A 17,639-nucleotide genomic window follows, 5' to 3' on the forward strand; every position below is an offset into this window, starting at 1 on the left:
GAACGGGACGCTTTTGATGCGCGGGATCTTTTTATTTCATACCTGTCAACCTCGAACCATTTGTGATCTTACCAAATTTTGTTTTCGCCCTTACATATATGTATAAATACATGGAAAATCTTACCACTTTACTTTTTTGTAAAAAATCACGAACAACAGCTGAAGAAACAGAAACAGCTGATCAAATGAAAGTAAACATAAACAAGGGAACAGGAAACGGAAATCACATGGTGAAAGTGTTACAAAACGAAATGTTTATCATGATCTTTTTTTTTTAGCCAATCAGAGGCGCCGGTACATATATCACTTGGCAGACATGCGTTTCCGGGAAGAAACAATGGCGGATGGTGAAAAATGGCTAGAAAGTGCCTTAATTTATTTTTTTTTCTCAAAATCACCGTTTAGCGTACCATTTTCATGTGTACAGCGTACCAATATAAAAATGGGCTTTCAGTTGTACCAATTACGGCGAGAACGTACCAGTTGACAGGTATGTTATTTGCTTCTCAAAGTAAGAGGAGTGTGCTTTCAAGAATGCAAAGATACAATCGCTCAAACTAAAACTTCACCACCAGTGCAAACGTTGTTGGGCGTATTCTTCTTTTTTTTTTTTTCAGAAAAGAGCTGCTTTGTTATTTCTTTTACCTTTACGCGGTGAGCTGAAATCTCAGGGGATTAAAATGACAAAGCCGGACGGTCTGGCACCCGTCGGGAAGGAAAGGGCTCCGAGAGCGGCGTGGAGTGGAGCTTTTGTCAAAGCGGGAAGGTCCTAACCACGCTCGGGGGCCTCCTGCTCGTCCTCGTCGCCCACGTCGATCTTGTGGCCCAGGAGCGCCAGCGAGCTGTCGTCCAGTGCCGAGGCCGAAAGGCGGTTGAACCTTGAGCGGAAGGATCTGGGTTCAACTTCGTGGCACCCGGGTATCCCCGCACCGAGACGGACGAAGGGGGACGGAGGATTTTTTGCCGCGGTCTAAGCGTGCGCTCGTTACCTCAGGTCGATTGTTTGAATGTTGGGGAGGCCTTCGAAGGCCGAGGCGGCCACGCTAGCGATGCGGTTCCCTCGCAGGTCCAGCCGCTCCAGCGACTCGGGCAGGTCGGACGGCACGTGCGACAGCCGGTTGCCCGAGAGGTCCAGCGTCTGTGGCGGGCGACAACGGCGCCCGTTGACTGGAGATACTTCTCAGCCCAGACGCTTGGAGCGGAAGGGCGGCGCGAGGGCTTGGCCGGCCAGAAGCGGAACCACGATAGCGCCACCCCCGACTGGGAAACTGACCGTCAGGGCGGACAGCTCCGCCCAGGCCCCCCGGTAGAAGGAGTTGAGGGTCAGGCGGTTGTCGGCCAGGACGAGCCGGCGCAGGCCGTGCATGCCGGCCAGGGCGCCCTCGGGCAGCGTCTCCATGCCGGCGCCCTTGGCCTCCAGCAGGCGCAGGCCCCGCGGCAGGCCCACGGGCAGCGAGCGCAGGGCGTTGCCCGACAGGCGCAGGGTCTCCAGCAGGCGCAGCTTGCGGAAGGCCTCGCGGTGCAGCGTGGCCTGGCTCAGCCGGTTGTAGCTGAGGTCCAGCTCGCTCAGCGTGTGCAGCGCCGCCAGGTCGTGGCGGCCGATCTCCGAGATGCCGTTGCGCAGCAGCACCAGCGTCTTGGCCCGCCGGGGCAGGCCCCGGGGCACGCGCTCCAGCTGGTTGTTGTGCATGTGAAGCGTGTGCAGCTTCTTCAGACCCTGGTAGGGAGGGACGGAGGGAGGGACGGAGGGAGGGACGGAAGGAGGGACGGAGGAAGGGACGGACGGATCCCAACTCAGACTCTGGGGTGACTTGGTTGAGGGTGAGCGCCCACCCCGACCCCCGCTTACCTGGAAAGCGGCCGGGTGGATGGAGCGGGAGCGCAGTTGATTGTTGTGCAGCAGGAGATACTCCAGCTGGCGCACGTGGCTCAGCGCTCCGGCGGGGATGCCTCGGATGGAGTTCTTCTCCAGGTGCAGCAGGACCAGGTTGGCCGGCAGCCCCGAGGGCACCGAGCTCAGATTGTTGTTGGACAGGTCAAGGCACTCTAGGGCGCTCACTTGGCTGGAAGACACAGATGGATGGAGTGGGAGGGAGTGGATGGACACGAGGTGGGACAGAGTGGGGCCGGGCGGGCGCCTCCTCCCGCTCACTACCCAAAGGTCCGGTTATCCAGGCTTTGGTCGCTCAGGAGGTTGTTCTGCAGGTGCAGCTCTCGGAGGTTGGCCAGGCCGTCCAGGGCCCCGGCCGGGATGCTCTCCAGCTTGTTGCTCTGTGCAAAAGAGGCGGAGCGTCGGCGGGAGGGGCCGCCGGGTGGGACCGCCGGGTGGGACCGCCGGGTGGGCCGCCACGTGGGGCGGCTCTCCCCGCCCGACACCTTCAGGTGGAGCCGGACCAGGCCGGGCGGCAGGTTCCCGGGAACGGCGCTCAGGAGGTTGCTGGACAGCGTGAGGATCTCCAGGCCCTCGGAAGCCCGGAACAGCTCGGCGGGGAGACCCTGCTCCGTCAGCTTGTTGTCGTGGAGGTAGACGGACCTGCGCAGACGGTCCGGCGTCTGGCCCGCCCGGAGCTGAGCGGGACCCGACGAGCGGGACCCACCCGACGAGCGAGCCCTACTTCAGACGGGCTTTGCCCACGAACGTGCCCGGGGAGATCCGGCTCAGTTGATTGGCGGCAAAGTCGGCGCTGACCAGGCCGGGCGGAAGGGCGCCGGGGGTCCGGGTGAGCTGAAAGCGCCGGAGGAACGATGGGACCGGCGCTCTCGCCCGTCCGCCGCTCGATGCTCACCTGGTTGTTGGCCAGGTACAGGTAGGCCAGTTCCTCCAGCGTCTCCAGGCCTCCCTCTTCCAGCCCTGCCCAGAGGGAGGTAAAGGCCGTCGTCTGGTTTGAACGGAAGGTGGCCTAAGAAAGCCGCCATCGCGTGCGCCGGAATCCCGACTGACCCTGGGTGGTGAGGCGGTTGTTCTGCAGGTTGAGCGTCTCCAGCTGATCCAGGTTGGACAGCTCTGCCGCCCGTATCTTCTCGATTTTGTTGTTCTGCAGCGGGGAGAAAGAGGAAAAAAAAAAGGAAAAAAATCAACCGACGGTCCACCCACATAGAGATACGTGGATTGTTTTTCTTCAAAATCTCTCCGTGGGCTTCTTTTTCTCACAAAGGTGGCTATTGTACGGGCCCCCGTCACAGGGGAACTCAACTGCTATTTATCCATTGGCATGCGGGGGTTTCGGGGGCCCGGTTAGCACCTGGAGGGCCAATTGACGGGTGTCGGGCGGCAGCCCCGTCGGGAACCGCGTCAGGCCCACGCCGGCGCAGTCCACCGCGCCCTCGGCCGTGCAGGCGCAGTCCCACGGGCATCCCCGGGGGGCGGCCGACTCGCCGTAAGGGGCCTCGGTGCCGGCGGCCAAGGGCTCCTCCGCCCGCGACCCCACCGGCGGGAGCACCAAGAGCAGGAGGGGCAGGAGCGGAAGGAGCGGCAGGAGGCCGCCTCCGGGAAAGGCCATGCTCGCCGCCGTCCCAGACGCGGCAAGGATTGGAAAGAAGGCGCCGGGAGCGGACTCGGGCGCGCGGGAATCGGCGGAGACGTCCTCACCCCGTCTGGCGGGGATGACCCGGCGCGCTTAGCGATCGGCCGAGCTTCTTCTTCTTCTTCAAAAAAGCAGCCCAGAAGAAAGCCCACGGCGTTGGCGGTGCGGCGCTAACGGAGGAGCAAATCCACTCGGGGCTTTGCGTCAGACATTCTCCAGCATTTGTTGGCGTCGTGACCTAGGATCAGTGCGAGCCAGCGCTGGCCGGGAAGGAGGGAGTCGGGGGAGTCGGAGGGGGGAGGGAGGGAGGGCGGGCGGAGGCTTTTTCTTGGGAGACGGCCACCACGTCTTGTTGTTTCAAGCCCTCCTTCCACAGCCAATGAAAAGCTAGCGCTCCCCATCTTGGAGCCTGTTTGACACTTGGACAAGAAACACATGTCTGGGACAAAGACGGACCGAATGGATGTGATGACACGGCACAAATCCCACGCCTTAGCACGGATCGCGTGCTCCAAGATGGGGCCACGTGAGGTGGGGGAAAAACAACAATGGAGCCGCCGACTGGATTTGCCAAAGGACGGGGACACCCGCTGCCTTTGGCCCCCACGTCAGGTCTCGGCGGGCGCCACGTTGCGCGAGTCTGTGATTTATCGCGTCGAAGCGTGTCGTCGCCGCCGCCGCCGGCTTTGGCAACGGCGCGCAGCTGCACTCGATTGTGGCATTGCGCAACTCCACCGAGACGCCACTCGGCATTTCGGTGGCTCCGTTCGGTCCGGGGCCGTGACCCTAAGCCTTCTACACAGGGGGTCGACGGGCTTCTGTGGAAAAAAACAACAACTCAAAACTCTCTCTTTTTCTGGCTTCAAAAAGAGCTAAGCAAAAGACTTCCAGATGATCAAAGGTGGACGTCAAAGAGTCAATGGAAAACACATGTGGTGCGGCGGGGTAGGGGGTTGCTTGCACGGGCCTAGAACCTGGAACAAATCCCACGGCATCTCGCCACGCCTCAATTGCAATCACGACACCGACCGGCTAACGTTCGGGAGCAGTAAAGATCAATCATTAAATAAAGAGACGGAACGTCAAGCGGTTTATCATTTGGCCGCCTTTACTCAACGCGGACATCTTTCCAGTAAAGCCTGTGTCGCTGCACATAAAAAAATTAAAAAAAAGGTCCCCAAAAAGGCAACAGCGGCGGCGCCGGTTCAAGTCCGGTCCCGACGGAAAGGCTCCCCCTTCGGGAAGGAAAGAGAAAAGCCAGACAGAGGCGGTGACAATTTTCTCTGGGCAGCCGAAGCCAGACCGGACGGGGACCGGACGGCGCTCCGTTCTACAGTTTGGCCTTGGCGGGCTGCAGCTGAAGCTTCTGGAGCTTCATGGCCAGGCCCATGTTGCCCGTGATCTTCAGCTTCCCCTGAAAGAAAGCCTAAGGGAGGTGGGGGGAGGGGGCACACCCTTTAGGCAGAAGGTGGGACTTTGCGCAAAGGAATCACCTCCTTTATCTGCCGCTTACCGTCTGCGGGTTGACCTTTCCGCTCATGACGGCCAGCAGGTCCGAATCGGACACGGCGATGGTGCAGTCGGCTTTCTGAGCTGGGGGTGGCGCAAAACCAGCCTCTTTTAGCCGGCGGACGAGGCCACTCGCCGTGGCGTCACCGCTCACTCACCTGTGTCGTTGTGGACGCGACCGCCGGCGTTCTTGACGTCCACCAACCAGGTGGCCTCCTTCCCTCCCGGCCCATCCTTCACCTTGAAGGCGAACACGCCGCCGATCTTCTTGACAAAGGCTTCGCCGTCCTGCTCCAAAACAACAACAACAACAAGAAAAGAAATGAAAGACGGCCCACCTGGGTAGTTGGGTCTGTCTCTCTCTCTCTCTCTCTCACCTGGCGCAGTTTGTCGTCGATTTCCCGGAAGATGGCGTGAGACTTGAAAGCCTCCAATCCGTGGCTGGCACCGCACAGGACGGCCGCAAGACTCGCCCTCCTCGACCGCAACAAGCCACAGAAAGGCCGTCGTCAAAGACCGAAGGCCGCCGCCGCCGCGAGCATTGTTTTTGTTTTTAGTTTTTTTTTTTTTTTGGGGGGGGGGGGCGTTTTCGCCACGCAGACCTCGGCTCGGCTAATGCTAACGGCTAGTTGGTTACATTTGGCACGGTTACCTGGGCGCGTTGGCGTCGGGCATCCCGTCAAGACGGAGGAGGTCGCCAGAAAAGAAGCCAAAGTTCCGTCACGTCAACTTTGCTTGAGCAGGTGAGGATCGGCTGACGGTACTTCCGGGTTGGCTTCCGCCCCCTCTATTTCCAGACTCGACGAGTCGATGCCAGAGGTATCAGCAACTTGCTGCTCTCTTGTTAGCTAGCTCTGAGTATGTCCTTCCAATTGAGTCATATAGTAAACATATAGCCAAAAAATGCCCTTTTTAAGGCACAGTACGTAAATCAATCGACTTTGGTGGGGCCGCAGTTCAACAGGAGTAGACGCCTATGGTCGTCAATGGCAACGAGGCTAAAATTCAAACTTATTTGACATTTGCTGACGTTTTGGGGACCGTTTCCCTCATTGGACAAAGTGCTTTTCGGTGCTTTTCGGTGCTTTTGCCAGCGGTTGAGCCGCGCGGTTGAGCCGCGCGGTTGAGCCGCGCGGTTGAGCCGTCCGTTGACTGGAGAGCCGGTCGAGCCGCTTGTCAGTGCTCCCTTGACGTGGGCGTGGTCTTCAGGGCATGACGCCGGGGGCTAGCGTCACGTGACGTCGAGCCCTTCCTGTGTCGAACGGGCGACTATTTCTTGTTTCTTTTTGTGGAGGGGACTCGAGTGTCGGCGAATAAGATCTCGAATGAGCGGGGAGAAAACGAGAAAGGGTCATTTCCGGAAGGAGGGGTGCGATTAAAAGTCCGTTCTCTTCTCTCCAGGACGCCGACTCGATCGATAGGTTAAGTCGAGTAGGTGACAGCTGCGGACAGCTGCGGACAGCTGAGACTTTGTCATTCCACCGCCCCCCGTACGTCTCCCTTCACCGACAAAATGCTCCGCGCGGCTACGGCAAAGAAAGGCGCCGCTTTGGTCAGCTCCAGGTGGACGCTCGTGCCGCTGCTCCAGCGGCGGCAGCGACGGCGGCGATGGGACTCGAGCCGGCTCGAGTACAGTTCGTCCGCTTCTTCGGACTCCGAGTTCCTGCACAGGAGCATCGTGCCCACCATGCACTACCAGCACAGTTTACCAAGGTAAGCGGACGGGTGGCCCTTCAATGCGGGGCAAAGTGCACGATGGCCTTCGTACTGCGGTCGCCAGAGGGCGCCATTTCCCCAGGTGTCGTTGCCACCACTTTGACCTTTCGTCTCGATGGCCACAAATGACCGGACACTGTTCATGTCTGCCTTAATATATATTGTCGTGCCTTGATCAAACTTATTTGTCGATGGCCACAAATGACCGTACACTGTTGATGTCTGCCTTAATATGTATTGTCGTCCCTTGATCAAACTTATTTGTCGTCCCTCCCTCCCTCCATCAAACACATTTGTCGCCGTCTCCCCGGCAGGTTGCCCATCCCCAAATTGGAGGACAGCATCAGGCGTTATTTGGCCGCTCAGCAGCCCTTGCTGGAAGAGGCACAGTTCAGGTGAGAGCCCAAGGAGGCGTGGTCCCCCGCCTGGCGCCATCTCACGGCGTCTCACGTCCTTTCAGAGAGACGGAGAAGGTGGCTCACGACTTCCTGGCCGGCCAAGGGCAAGAGTTGCACCGCCAATTGGTGGCTCAGGATAAGAAGAACAAGCACACCAGCTACATCTCAGGTGACGTCGGTCGGGGGCGGGGGTGGCACCCTCCGCCTCCCCCTCTAATTCGCCCCCCCCACCCCAGGCCCTTGGTTCGACATGTACCTGTCGGCCCGGGAGCCGCTGGTCCTCAACTTCAACCCCTTCATGTCGCTGGCGCCGGACCCTCGCGGCGAGGGCAACCGGCAGCTGGCGCGGGCGGCCAACCTGACCTGCTCGGCCGTGCGCTTCCTGAAGACGCTGCGCGCCGGGCTGCTGGAGCCCGAGGTCTACCACCTGGAGGGCTCGCGGGGGCGCTCGGACGCCTTCAAGAAGCTGGTGCGCCTGGCGCCCGCCTCGCTGGCCTGGTACGCCTCCTACGCGGCGGGGGCCTTCCCGCTGGACATGTCGCAGTACTTCCGTCTCTTCAACTCCACGCGGCTCCCGCAAACGGGTCGCGACCGCCTGCTCACCGAGCCCGACGCCCGCCACCTGCTGGTCATGAGGAGGGGACACATGTACGTCTTTGACGTGCTGGACCGCGACGGCAACGCCGTGGCGCCGGCGCGCGTGCGGGATAATCTGAGGTACGTGCCGAGCCGCCGTCGGCGGCAAACTCCTCCGGGGAGTTTGAAACCAGTCGGAAGCGCCCTTCAGCTGGATCCTGTCGGACGAGACGCCGGCGCCCGACTTCCCGCTGGGGACGCTGACCACGGAGAACCGCGACGTCTGGGCGGGGCTGAGGGAGAAGCTGTCGGCCGCCGGCAACGACGAGGCCCTGCGGGCGGTGGACACCGCCGTCTTCTGCCTGTGTCTGGACGACGTGGAGCTGCCCGACGCCGTGCGGGCCTCGCACAACATGCTGCACGGCGACGGCGTCAACCGATGGTGGGAGGCCCGCCCCCGCCGGCCTGCCCTCCGTCCGTAGGGGCCACCGTTCCAGCTCCTCCCCTCTTCCAGGTTCGACAAGTCGCTGAGCTTGATCGTGGCCCGCGACGGCCACGCCGCCATCAACTTTGAGCACTCGTGGGGCGACGGCGTGGCCGTGCTGCGCTTCCTCAACGAGATCCACGGCGACGCCGTGAGCCGGCCGGCCGTGGCCTCGGGCCCCGCCCCCGCCGGGGGACCCACGCCCGAAGCGCGGCGTCTCAGCTTCCGGCTGGACGAGGAGCTGCGGGAGGGCGTGCGGCGCGCCAAGGCCGCTTTCGACCGCGCCGTGGGGGGACTCACCATCGACGCCGTGCAGTTCACAGGTGCCGTCTCGGGGGACGGAGGCGGCCCGTGGGACCTACTTTTGGAATAAAAATGTGTGGCAGGCGGCGGTAAAGAGCGCATCAAGGAATCCAAGCTGAGCCCCGACGCGGTGGCGCAGCTGGCCTTCCAGATGGCCTTCCTGCGGCAGTACGGCGTCACGCCGGCCACCTACGAGTCGTGCAGCACGGCCGCCTTCAAGCACGGGCGCACGGAGACCATCCGGCCCGCCAGCGTGTTTACGCGGCGCTGCGCCGCCGCCATGGTGGGCCCCGGGCGCCGGCGCTCCGCCGCCGCCGAGCTGATGGAGATGTTGCGCCTGTGCTCCGGCCACCACGGCCGTCTCACCAAGGAGGCGGCCATGGGTGAGAGTCCTGCCCGGCGGTGGGAATTGAAAGCAGATTTTCAGAGTGTGACCCCCCCCCCCTTTCCTTTCCATTCAGGTCAGGGTTTCGACCGGCACCTGTTTGCCCTGCGGCTCCTGTCGTCGGCGCACGCCTTTTACGACGACCCGGCCTACGGCGCCATCAACCACAACGTGCTGTCCACCAGCACGCTGTCCAGCCCGGCGGTGGCCCTGGGCGGCTTTGCGCCGGTGGTGCCCGACGGCCTGGGCGTGGGCTACAACGTCCACGACCACTGGATCGGCTGCAACGTCAGCGGCTACCCGGCCCGCGACGTCTCCGACTTCCTCCGCTGCGTCTGCCGCTCGCTGGAAGACATCTTTGCCGTCCTGGACGGGAAGGACCTCCCCGGTTCGGCCTGAAGACGCCGCCTCCCCCCGCTTGCGGTCCGGACTCGTCGGCGACATTAAAATGGCACGGAACGGACGGCGAAGACGCGTGACTACCGCCAGAGCAAAATATACCAATCATGTTAAAACTAGAAAAAAAAGTGTGATTCTCACTCACCCGTCTTGTCGGGATTCTCCGAGGTGGGCTTGGCGGCGCCTCCGGGCAAGCGGCATCCTCATCCGTCATCTGGTTTTTGGGGTCACGTGACCGCAGGAGGACGTGCAAGAATTCAATCCAGTGCCTTTTATTATCGCTGGGATAGGCTCCGGCACCCTCATGAGGATAAAGCTACTCAGAAATGAGAACTTGGGTGACAATGCTTTTGCTGTGCTCATTGGACAAGTAGCTCGTCAAATAAAGCCAAAATCAAAGTAGCTAAGAGTTTGTTTGTTTTTTTAAACGAGACGTGCAGATGAAGACGCGCTCGCAGAACGTCGCTCAAAAGATTTATTTCAAAAAAGTCAACAAAGACAAGCAAATGTACAAAAGGCGGGGAAAAGGAAAATACAAAAAAAGTGTCCGCTTAGATGGGCTTGATCTTGAAGTGAAGACCGATCAGACTGAAGACCAAGCACTTCAGGTCCTGCACCAGGTAGTAAAAGACTCGCAGACCTTCGGGATCCCTGAAAAACCCAAGGCGGCCCGGTCAGAGAAAGGGGGGGGGGAGCGCCGCCCCCATTTACTTACTTGGACTGGTTGACGTCGATCAAGGAGCCAATTTTGGACGTGGTGAAAGAAATGTGCTCGTCCCCGATGACAATTTCCAGTTCCTTTTGGGGGGGAGAAGAATGAAAAAAAATGGTCGCGTCCGAACGGGACCGGTCGACGGCGGTCACACGCTACCTGTCGTCCCACGCGGTCCGGCGGCGGCCACAGCGCGTCGTCCTCTTTGGTGATCTCGCTGTCGTCGATGATCCTCTTCAGCTCCTCCATCACGCTTTTGTGGACGTACGCCTGGAAGAGGAGGAGGAGGAGGAAGAGGAAGAATGGCAAACTGTAAAGCCGCGGCAATCGGACCACACACCAAAAAAAATCCAAGAAAAAGACAGAAACCCACCTCCTTTCTGATCATGACATCATTCTTGTAGTTGCTGTTATTGGCATAGCGTAGTTTGCCTGCAAGGACCAAAAAGAAGAAAAAGAGTCATCGACAACTTAGTTTTAGCTGCGGCCTTTTCCTTACCAAAAACTGCATTTCGAGCCTCCATTTGTAGAGACCAAATTTCTAATTTGACCAAACTTTCCCGACCCACATTTTGTTTCCCGCTGGACCAAAGCAGGTACTGAATCTTAGCTCTCTTTTTTTTGTTCCAGCAATAGTTCCTCGCTTGGAATAAAGAGAACGAGGTGACATTTGCCGCCCATGAATTGCATTCAACACGTTCTAATTCTTCGATGATTAACTTGTATTCGGGGGATATACAAATGGCGATCTCAATACACGTTTACGGTTCGTCCTAATGTGCAAAGCGTCCGTGTTGAAATACATTAAGCGAGACCCCTCTGAAATGTTTACTTCTGAGCAAGTCATTCATTCAGGGTCGACTACGATCCCATTTTTTTCTTCTTCTTTGAATGGGCCGCATTTCATCTTAACCTTCGAAAGCAAGGCGCCGTGACTTCAAGTCGTCGTAAGGCTTGAAAAATCTAAACTTTCTGACACAAGAAGTACGTTTGCAGCGCGTCCGGAGGGCTGAGGCCTAGCTTGGTTTAGCTTAGCTTAGCCTCGCTCGGTTAACCACGTTAGCTTCTAGCCCGCACTCCACTTACCATCGGGTCTAAACTCGAACTCCAAGAACTCGTGGCCAAATTTGCCTTTGTGTCCGACGTAATACCTCAGGTAAAAGTCACTGGTGGACATGATAGACGTTGGCGAAGTTTGTGAGGGAGGAAGGAAGCTGAAAAGAGTCCCGCCGACAGTAGCGAGCGAGAACGAAGAGCGAGTGGAACCGACTAAGGCGCATGCGCAAACTCGCTAGGCATAGCAACGTCATCGGCAAGCGCCGCTCCAATTTGCACGCGCTCGGTCGCTCGCTCGCTCGTTCGTTCGTTCGTTCGCGGTGTTGTTTTTTTTTTTTTTTTGCAGGCAGCGTCGTCATGGCCACCTCCTTTTCGGAGCAGCTCCAGGAGCTCCTCAACCCGCAGCCAAAGTTGGCCGACCCCGAGGACGACCATGACGAGGCCACCAAAGCCCAACTTGTCGACGCCTTCGACGGAGACGACGTCCAGGAGGAGGTCGGCGTCGGCACGCTGCGGAAGAAAAACGCCTTCGTTACGTTGGCCGAGAGCGACGGGAGGTACCTGGGCCAGGCAGTCAGCCGCCAGCAGCTCTTCCACCACATGGAAATCGACCAACAAGATGATGATGATGATGATGATGATGATGATGATGATGATGATGATGGTGATTACTATGATCAAGATCTAAGTATGTATTCCTTCTTATTCACAGACAAGATGTAGTAGCTACATTTAAAGGATGTATTTCTAAACGTGGGTGTATAGTGATGTAATATCACATCGTTTCACTTTTGCCAAGCCTAGTCAGAAATGGGCCGAGTTCATTCTCTTCTGCCTTTCGACTCTTTATTTAAGAAGAGGAAAACGAGGAGGAGGACGAGGAGGAAGATGGCAGTGTCCAAGAATTTGACGACGACGGCGAAGAAGGAGGAGAAGAAGAAGAAGAAGACGAATACAAGGAGGAGGAAAGACGAGTCAAAGCAAAGGCGTCCGAATCGGAGTCGGACGAGCTCGGCGAAGGAGAGGCGGACTCTGACAAGGAGGAGGAGGAGGAAGAGGAGGGCGGCGTGCGGGCCTTCTCTGGGGCCGGAGCCGGCGGGGTGGAGGTGGAGAAGGGCGAGGCGGTGCGCCGCCAGCTGGCGCTGTGGGACCGCCTGCTGCGGACGCGCATCCAGATGCAGAAAGCGCTGGGCCGCGCCAACCTCCTGCCCCGCCCCCGCGCCCTCCCGTACTTCCGGGAGCGAGGCGGCGCCCCGCTGGCCGCCGCCCTACGGGACGCGGGTCAGGCCTCCCGGGCCTTGCGGAGTGCCTTGGCAGAGCTCCACCTCGGGCTGTTGCGCCAGAGTGCCGTGCCCGTCCCGGAGAGCCCCCAAGGTGGGTCCCCGACCCCCGTCGTCCAAACATACCGCCGCTCTTTTGACGCGGGTCCGTCTCGTCACTCAGGGGGACAGGCGGAGGAGACGGCGGAGGAGACTGCGGCCCGACGTTTCGCCGCCTTCCGGCCCCACGGCGACGCCCTGCTGCGCGAGTGGCAGGACAAGACCCGGGCCGGGGGAGGCCGCTTCGCCGCGCTGGAACGCGACGCCCCCAGCCAGGTGGAGCGCATCCTCGCCGACCGGGAGCGGCTGCTGCGACGCACCCGAACGCGGCGCTCGGAATACCGCGTCCTCGGGGACCCGGCGCGTGGGCTCCCTTCTGCCGGTGGGTCAGGGTCGAGCGTGACGATCTGGTGGGGGGTGCTGTTGCAAATTGAAAGAGAAGAAAAGAAACTAACGCCGGCAATCTTCTGTGACGGACGCAGCGAAGGAGAAGGGCGGCGAAGGCGGCCGGCGAGGAGCGGCGGAGGACGAGGACGTGTTCGACGACGACGACTTCTACCACCAGCTGCTGCGCGAGCTGATCGAGCGCGAGGAGGCGGCCACGGAGGCGGCCGGCGGGCCCCAGTGGCTGCGGATCCAGAAGCTGCGAGGCAAGATGAAGAAGAAGCAGGTGGACACCAAGGCCAGCAAAGGTCGCAAGATCCGCTTCCACGCGCACGCCAAGCTGCTCAACTTCATGGCGCCCGTGATCCACGCCGACGAGCTGGCCCACGACGCCCGCGACCAGCTCTTCCGGAGCCTCTTTGCCGTGGCCTCCGGGGCCGGCGACGCCCGCTACGTCCTGGACTAGCCGCGGAGCGCCCGGCCGGGGCTTTTTTTCCTGGAGGGGACAGAAGAACAATGTATATTTTTGTGTTGAAATAAAAGTGACATCAGAGACAAATGGCGCATCCTTAAAAGACTACGGAGATTGCTACCAACCTGAACCTTTGCTAAACCCGGAGTTGACAAATGAAGACGGAGTGGACCAATTGATTTGAGTGCGACCTCCCCGACGCAAGATGGCCGCCTGGAGATGGCATCGATTTTGACAGCGGGGCGACGGGAACCGGAAGCATTAGCTCGTCTCGTCGGTTCCGCTCGCTTGTTTTCCGCTGGCATTGGCCGTCCGATCCTTTAGATTTGTGGGCCCGAAAGATGAGCACCATGTTCGCGGACACCATCCTCATCGTCTTCATCTCCGTGTGCACCGCCTTGCTAGCCGAAGGTGAGCTAACGCCGACCGGCGTCTGAAAGGCGATGCTAACCGCCTTCTCAACAGTCCACATTTCACGCATACGGCTCCGCCCCGTGATCACGTTTTAGCCAATAAAGAAATAAAGTGTGAGCAGTGGTGCATTCATCGTGCTTTCGGACCGACCGCGAGAGATGACGTGCTTGTCTTTTTCAAAAGCCACTGCACTGCTCCACGGAAAAGGCCCTCCAAGTGCTAATCGGCCTATTGTTCCCAAGTGCCTGACGGGAAATGTATTTTAGCAGGCCGAATCCGCTCGGAACGACTGCCAACACGACGCGTTCGAATGTCATTCACCGTGGGAGGCTTTTTGCCTTTGCCTGCACTTTTACAGCTCGGCCCGGTCGGGGCGCTAAAATGCCAGTCGTGTCGTTTCCTCTCCTGTCCGATTCTAAGCCTAAACCAAAGCCTGCTCGCAGCAAATATATAGCGTTACGCGACATAGCGAGGGGATAAATTACCAGTCGAGTCGTCGTCTCACTACCGAACCCAGGCCGGAGCAAATATGGCCATGCGCGAGGTCACTAGCTCCACGGGAAGGCTTCCGACGCGTCTCAAAGTCGATGGACGCGAGTCCGGCGGCGAGCCGTATTCTCTCTCGGCTGGCCCCTTTTTTGACTTCTCCCCACCCCGCGGGACAGGAATCACGTGGGTGCTGGTGTACCGCACCGACAAGTACAAGCGGCTCAAGGCGGAGGTGGAAAAGCAGAGCAAGAAACGTGAGCCCGCTCACCTCGCCGCGGCCCGGCCGTCCCCCTGGCCGGCAGTCAACTGAGATTCCTCTTGTGTCTTTTGCCGCAGTGGAGAAGAAGAAGGAGACCATCACGGAATCGGCGGGACGCCAGCAGAAGAAGAAGATCGGTAAGGGGAAGGGTACGGGCCGTGGCGCCGTGGGTAGTAACATATGACTGACCTCCTGTTTGCAGAACGACAAGAAGAGAAACTGAAGAACAACAATCGGGATTTGTCCATGGTGGGTGGTCGTGGGCGCCGACCCCGGTGGCCGCCGTCACCACTCCCGCCCGTCTGACCTTTTGCTTTCCCGCGCAGGTGCGCATGAAGTCCATGTTTGCCATCGGCTTCTGCTTCACGGCTCTGATGGGCATGTTCAACTCCATGTGAGTCTGCCGAGGCGGGCCTTTCCCCCCCGGAGGCGGGTCTTTCCGGTGGCTTCCCGTCACGTTTCTCCCCCCTTTCAGTTTCGACGGGCGCGTGGTGGCCAAGCTGCCCTTTGTGCCGCTGTCGTACATTCAGGGCCTGTCGCACCGCAACCTGCTGGGCGACGACTACACCGACTGCTCCTTCATCTTCCTCTACATCCTGTGCACCATGTCCATCCGACAGGTGACTCAGCCAGTTGGTCAGCCCGCGTGCGCGTGCCGTCATTTCGGGTCGTAGCCAGCCTTCTTTTTTTTTTTCCCCCTTGGCAGAACATCCAGAAGATGCTGGGCCTGGCGCCCTCCAGGGCGGCCACCAAGCAGGCCGGGGGCTTCCTGGGACCGCCTCCCCAGGCCGCCAAGTTCTCCTGAGCTCGCACAAAGACAAAAATAAAAATGTGTTTGCTCCCGTTGTCCCGTCTCCGTCCCGTCTCTTTGCAAACGACGCCGCCTCCTCCGCCAAAATGGGGGCCCGCGGGCGAGTCGGTGGAGGCGCCGTGACCCACGAGCCATGATTTCTCAAATAGCCTGGAAAAAACGGTGTCAAAGTGTGGGCTATCTATTCCATCGGACGTGGCCAAAAGAATTTGGGTGGGCTCGCTGGGAGAAGAAGACAAACGCCTTTATTTAAATTGACGGTCGGGCGCCGGCGTACGGGCTACTTTTGGGACGCCACGTCCCCGTCGGGAGGACGCGCCGTTTAGTGTTTAGTTTCGTTCCGATTCGGGAAGCGACAAAGGACGGCGCGTCTTTAGTGTTCTTCGGGATGGGCACGCCGTCACAGGACAAAGAGGAGGATGAGGACCACCAGGAGAACGGCCAGGAGCACGCCGATGGCGCACCACTGGCGGCGATCTGCGTCCGGGCAAAGTCGGGTCAGAAGGGGGCCCCGACTTGGGCCCACCCACCCGCCTACTTACCGCTGGTCATGTGGGACACTTTAGCCATTTTCTTCATGACGTTGTCCAGCCGGGAGTGAGCGCGCTCCATCTCCAGGCCCATGTCGTCCAGGGCGCTGCCGGTAGAGACAGAGAGACGGGATGATGACGACGACGACGGCGGCGACGGCGGTCCGTCGGCACCGGGCAAAAAGAAGCCTCACTCGGCCTGCTGGTCCAGCTCCAAGCCGATGCGCTCCGACATGTTCTTGAGGACGCCCACGCTTCCAGACACCAGTCGCAGCTGCTCGTCCTGCTGCTCCGTCATCAGCTACCCAGAAAGGGAAGAGCCGTCCGTCCAACGATCGGCGGGCGGGCGGAGCAAGCCGGCCGTGCGTCGGCCCCACCCACCTGTTGCTGGACCTGCTGCTCCTCCAGAAAGTCGGCGTTGGCCCGCCGCGTCGGGGCCCCGTACTCTCCGGTGGCCTGCGCGCATTGGGAACACTCAGACCGGGCTCCCGAAAAGGCGGTCGAGGTCGGAGGTCCGGCCACTCGCGCTTAAAGCGCGGATGGGCCACCCACCCGCTTGTCGGCGAAGGTCACGGCCGGACTGCCGGACATGCGCTCCTTCATCTCCTAAAAGAGAGGGAGCCAAAGGGTCACGTCGGAAGCCCAACACGGACAGCGCGGGCATCGGAGGGAGGCTCGGCAGGCCGGTCGGCGACCTTGACGGCGCGCCTGGTGGCGACGATGAAGGCTTTCCTCTTTGCCAGCTCGGCGCCGTCCAGGTTGAACTTCTTGGGGTTGGACTCCACGATGCGTTGGGGGGCGCCGTTAAGGAGGTGGCTGGCGGAGGAAACGGCCAACCAAACACAAACACACGGGCACCGGGGCCAGAGCTAGCTTGATAGGATATCAATTGTCTCATCCAGGTCTTCCAAGTCCCACTCGATGGAGCGCAAACTGTTCCTGAGCTCGTTGGTGGTCCAGTCCATCTCCTCCTTGGAGGCTCCGCTCCCTTCCGTCGCCAAGTGAGCCCATCGCCCGTGGAGGCTCTGGGCGCCGCTCAGCGCCTTCTGCACCTCGCTGGCATCACACACACACACAAAATGACAACAACAACAACAACATGTGACAAATGTGCTTTGGCTCGAGCGGAACCGAGCCCACCCGTGCCGACCCTTCTCTGCAATCGGATTTTGTAGCAAAACGGAACCGACAAACAAAGAAAAGCCAGTACTATCGGCGGTGCACCGGCCGACAGTACTGGCTTTTCCTTGTTTGTTGGTTCCGTTTGCTACAAAACAAGGCAGGCCGAAGCCGCTGGCCGAAGCCGCTGGCCGAAGCCGCTGGCCGAAGCCGCTGGCCGAAGCCGCTGGCCGAAGCCGCTGGCCGAAGCCGCTGGCCGAAGCCGCTGGCCGAAGCCGCTGGCCGTTCCGTCGGGCGTCCTGCCCAGACCTGCCAAGCCAGCCTCCCAATTTGCCACTCAAGACGGATGCCCGAAAGGCAAAAGGTGAGAGGACTGACAGGTCCGGAGACGAAGAAAATGGGACTTGCAATAAGCCGTCTCCAGAGCGACGAGTGTATCGACGGACGCTTTAGCTTGGCTAGCGTGAGCGGGCTAACCCTTTGACGACGAAGAAGGGGTCTTCCATGGACATGTTGCCCACCGCTTCAGTCCGACAGGAGAAGGAGGAAGCCCATTATGGCGTTGGCGACCAGCTCCGGGGTTCGCAAGTCTCCACGCGAGCGACCACCTTTTGTTGACATTTGTCGACGACCAAGACGGAGGCGAAGGCGACGACGCTGGCGAAGGCGCCCCCCGCGGTGGAAAAGCTCCGAGGTTATCCGCGCAGTCTACCGCCATCTGGCGGACAGAAGGCAAGCCCCACGACAAAATAGAGCAGTCGGCGATTTCAATTGCGGTCT

General features: G+C 59.9%; 7 protein-coding genes across 9 annotated transcripts; 3 read left to right on the forward strand and 4 right to left on the reverse strand.

The window, feature by feature from the left end:
- Positions 1 to 501: 501 nt before the first annotated feature.
- Positions 502 to 3,791, reverse strand: podn (podocan). Its single transcript, XM_077717126.1, has 10 exons — positions 3,243 to 3,791; positions 2,942 to 3,035; positions 2,787 to 2,851; positions 2,616 to 2,725; positions 2,377 to 2,533; positions 2,156 to 2,271; positions 1,850 to 2,063; positions 1,274 to 1,717; positions 990 to 1,138; positions 502 to 878 (listed from the first exon to the last, which is right to left on the reverse strand). The coding sequence occupies exons 1-10, from the start codon at positions 3,498 to 3,500 to the stop codon at positions 770 to 772; spliced, it is 1,716 nt and encodes a 571-aa protein (XP_077573252.1). The 5' UTR covers positions 3,501 to 3,791; the 3' UTR covers positions 502 to 769.
- Positions 3,792 to 4,695: 904 nt separating this feature from the next.
- scp2b (sterol carrier protein 2b) lies at positions 4,696 to 6,128 on the reverse strand. Of its 2 annotated transcripts, none has more exons than XM_077717471.1 (5): positions 5,686 to 6,128; positions 5,411 to 5,507; positions 5,192 to 5,321; positions 5,038 to 5,117; positions 4,696 to 4,950 (listed from the first exon to the last, which is right to left on the reverse strand). In XM_077717471.1, the coding sequence occupies exons 1-5, from the start codon at positions 5,706 to 5,708 to the stop codon at positions 4,855 to 4,857; spliced, it is 426 nt and encodes a 141-aa protein (XP_077573597.1). In that variant the 5' UTR covers positions 5,709 to 6,128; the 3' UTR covers positions 4,696 to 4,854. The 2 variants fall into 2 exon arrangements, with proteins under 2 accessions (XP_077573597.1, XP_077573596.1); XM_077717470.1 differs by having other exon boundaries at positions 5,411 to 5,510; positions 5,686 to 6,124.
- cpt2 (carnitine palmitoyltransferase 2) lies at positions 5,425 to 9,696 on the forward strand. 2 transcript variants are annotated; one of them, XM_077717469.1, is made up of 9 exons: positions 5,425 to 5,776; positions 6,435 to 6,746; positions 7,064 to 7,144; positions 7,210 to 7,316; positions 7,384 to 7,864; positions 7,935 to 8,165; positions 8,238 to 8,530; positions 8,594 to 8,893; positions 8,972 to 9,696. In XM_077717469.1, exons 2-9 carry the CDS (start codon positions 6,547 to 6,549, stop codon positions 9,292 to 9,294), a joined length of 2,016 nt encoding a protein of 671 aa, XP_077573595.1. In that variant the 5' UTR covers positions 5,425 to 5,776; positions 6,435 to 6,546; the 3' UTR covers positions 9,295 to 9,696. The 2 variants fall into 2 exon arrangements, with proteins under 2 accessions (XP_077573595.1, XP_077573594.1); XM_077717468.1 differs by lacking the exon at positions 5,425 to 5,776 and having other exon boundaries at positions 6,196 to 6,746.
- Positions 9,697 to 9,755: 59 nt separating this feature from the next.
- Positions 9,756 to 11,318, reverse strand: magoh (mago homolog, exon junction complex subunit). The gene is made up of 5 exons (XM_077717743.1): positions 11,093 to 11,318; positions 10,380 to 10,438; positions 10,166 to 10,276; positions 10,010 to 10,092; positions 9,756 to 9,945 (listed from the first exon to the last, which is right to left on the reverse strand). Exons 1-5 carry the CDS (start codon positions 11,181 to 11,183, stop codon positions 9,846 to 9,848), a joined length of 444 nt encoding a protein of 147 aa, XP_077573869.1. The 5' UTR covers positions 11,184 to 11,318; the 3' UTR covers positions 9,756 to 9,845.
- Positions 11,289 to 13,385, forward strand: aatf (apoptosis antagonizing transcription factor). The gene is made up of 4 exons (XM_077717737.1): positions 11,289 to 11,750; positions 11,918 to 12,436; positions 12,506 to 12,763; positions 12,864 to 13,385. Exons 1-4 carry the CDS (start codon positions 11,420 to 11,422, stop codon positions 13,229 to 13,231), a joined length of 1,476 nt encoding a protein of 491 aa, XP_077573863.1. The 5' UTR covers positions 11,289 to 11,419; the 3' UTR covers positions 13,232 to 13,385.
- Positions 13,386 to 13,482: 97 nt separating this feature from the next.
- tmco1 (transmembrane and coiled-coil domains 1) lies at positions 13,483 to 15,245 on the forward strand. Its single transcript, XM_077717742.1, has 7 exons — positions 13,483 to 13,648; positions 14,317 to 14,394; positions 14,477 to 14,536; positions 14,602 to 14,648; positions 14,726 to 14,793; positions 14,875 to 15,019; positions 15,106 to 15,245. The coding sequence occupies exons 1-7, from the start codon at positions 13,579 to 13,581 to the stop codon at positions 15,202 to 15,204; spliced, it is 567 nt and encodes a 188-aa protein (XP_077573868.1). The 5' UTR covers positions 13,483 to 13,578; the 3' UTR covers positions 15,205 to 15,245.
- Positions 15,246 to 15,433: 188 nt separating this feature from the next.
- Positions 15,434 to 17,559, reverse strand: stx6 (syntaxin 6). The gene is made up of 8 exons (XM_077717740.1): positions 17,337 to 17,559; positions 16,627 to 16,796; positions 16,436 to 16,530; positions 16,293 to 16,346; positions 16,122 to 16,196; positions 15,935 to 16,041; positions 15,753 to 15,847; positions 15,434 to 15,687 (listed from the first exon to the last, which is right to left on the reverse strand). The coding sequence occupies exons 1-8, from the start codon at positions 17,369 to 17,371 to the stop codon at positions 15,611 to 15,613; spliced, it is 708 nt and encodes a 235-aa protein (XP_077573866.1). The 5' UTR covers positions 17,372 to 17,559; the 3' UTR covers positions 15,434 to 15,610.
- Positions 17,560 to 17,639: the final 80 nt, after the last annotated feature.

This window comes from Stigmatopora nigra, chromosome 5 (assembly GCF_051989575.1).
Source record: "Stigmatopora nigra isolate UIUO_SnigA chromosome 5, RoL_Snig_1.1, whole genome shotgun sequence".
NCBI lineage: Eukaryota > Metazoa > Chordata > Actinopteri > Syngnathiformes > Syngnathidae > Stigmatopora > Stigmatopora nigra.

Bases quoted from the DNA above. Each gene is read 5' to 3' on its own strand.
- podn (XM_077717126.1), bottom strand. From the start codon at position 3,500: ATGGCCTTTCCCGGAGGCGGCCTCCTGCCGCTCCTTCCGCTCCTGCCC. The intron at 2,726-2,786 runs GTGAGCATCGAG...CGGCGCTTTCAG, and splicing joins TGTACCTGGCCAACAACCAG to CTCACCCGGACCCCCGGCGC. The intron at 2,534-2,615 runs GTAGGGCTCGCT...CCGTCTGCGCAG, and splicing joins GTGGGCAAAGCCCGTCTGAA to GTCCGTCTACCTCCACGACA.
- scp2b (XM_077717470.1), bottom strand. From the start codon at position 5,708: ATGCCCGACGCCAACGCGCCCAG. The intron at 5,322-5,410 runs GTGAGAGAGAGA...GTTTTGGAGCAG, and splicing joins TCGACGACAAACTGCGCCAG to GACGGCGAAGCCTTTGTCAA. The intron at 5,118-5,191 runs GTGAGTGAGCGG...CGCCACCCCCAG, and splicing joins TCGCGTCCACAACGACACAG to CTCAGAAAGCCGACTGCACC.
- cpt2 (XM_077717469.1), top strand. From the start codon at position 6,547: ATGCTCCGCGCGGCTACGGCAAAGAAAGGCGCCGCTTTGGTCAGCTCC. The intron at 6,747-7,063 runs GTAAGCGGACGG...TCTCCCCGGCAG, and splicing joins TACCAGCACAGTTTACCAAG to GTTGCCCATCCCCAAATTGG. The intron at 7,145-7,209 runs GTGAGAGCCCAA...ACGTCCTTTCAG, and splicing joins CTGGAAGAGGCACAGTTCAG to AGAGACGGAGAAGGTGGCTC.
- magoh (XM_077717743.1), bottom strand. From the start codon at position 11,183: ATGTCCACCAGTGACTTTTACCTGAGGTATTACGTCGGACACAAAGGC. The intron at 10,277-10,379 runs GTGGGTTTCTGT...CTCCTCTTCCAG, and splicing joins ATGTCATGATCAGAAAGGAG to GCGTACGTCCACAAAAGCGT. The intron at 10,093-10,165 runs GTAGCGTGTGAC...CCCCCCCAAAAG, and splicing joins CGGACCGCGTGGGACGACAG to GAACTGGAAATTGTCATCGG.
- aatf (XM_077717737.1), top strand. From the start codon at position 11,420: ATGGCCACCTCCTTTTCGGAGCAGCTCCAGGAGCTCCTCAACCCGCAG. The intron at 12,437-12,505 runs GTGGGTCCCCGA...CTCGTCACTCAG, and splicing joins CGTCCCGGAGAGCCCCCAAG to GGGGACAGGCGGAGGAGACG. The intron at 12,764-12,863 runs GTGGGTCAGGGT...TGACGGACGCAG, and splicing joins GCGTGGGCTCCCTTCTGCCG to CGAAGGAGAAGGGCGGCGAA.
- tmco1 (XM_077717742.1), top strand. From the start codon at position 13,579: ATGAGCACCATGTTCGCGGACACCATCCTCATCGTCTTCATCTCCGTG. The intron at 14,395-14,476 runs GTGAGCCCGCTC...CTTTTGCCGCAG, and splicing joins GGAAAAGCAGAGCAAGAAAC to TGGAGAAGAAGAAGGAGACC. The intron at 14,537-14,601 runs GTAAGGGGAAGG...TCCTGTTTGCAG, and splicing joins CCAGCAGAAGAAGAAGATCG to AACGACAAGAAGAGAAACTG.
- stx6 (XM_077717740.1), bottom strand. From the start codon at position 17,371: ATGTCCATGGAAGACCCCTTCTTCGTCGTCAAAGG. The intron at 16,531-16,626 runs ATATCCTATCAA...GCGCCCCCCAAC, and splicing joins AGACCTGGATGAGACAATTG to GCATCGTGGAGTCCAACCCC. The intron at 16,197-16,292 runs GTGGGTGGCCCA...CAATGCGCGCAG, and splicing joins TGACCTTCGCCGACAAGCGG to GCCACCGGAGAGTACGGGGC.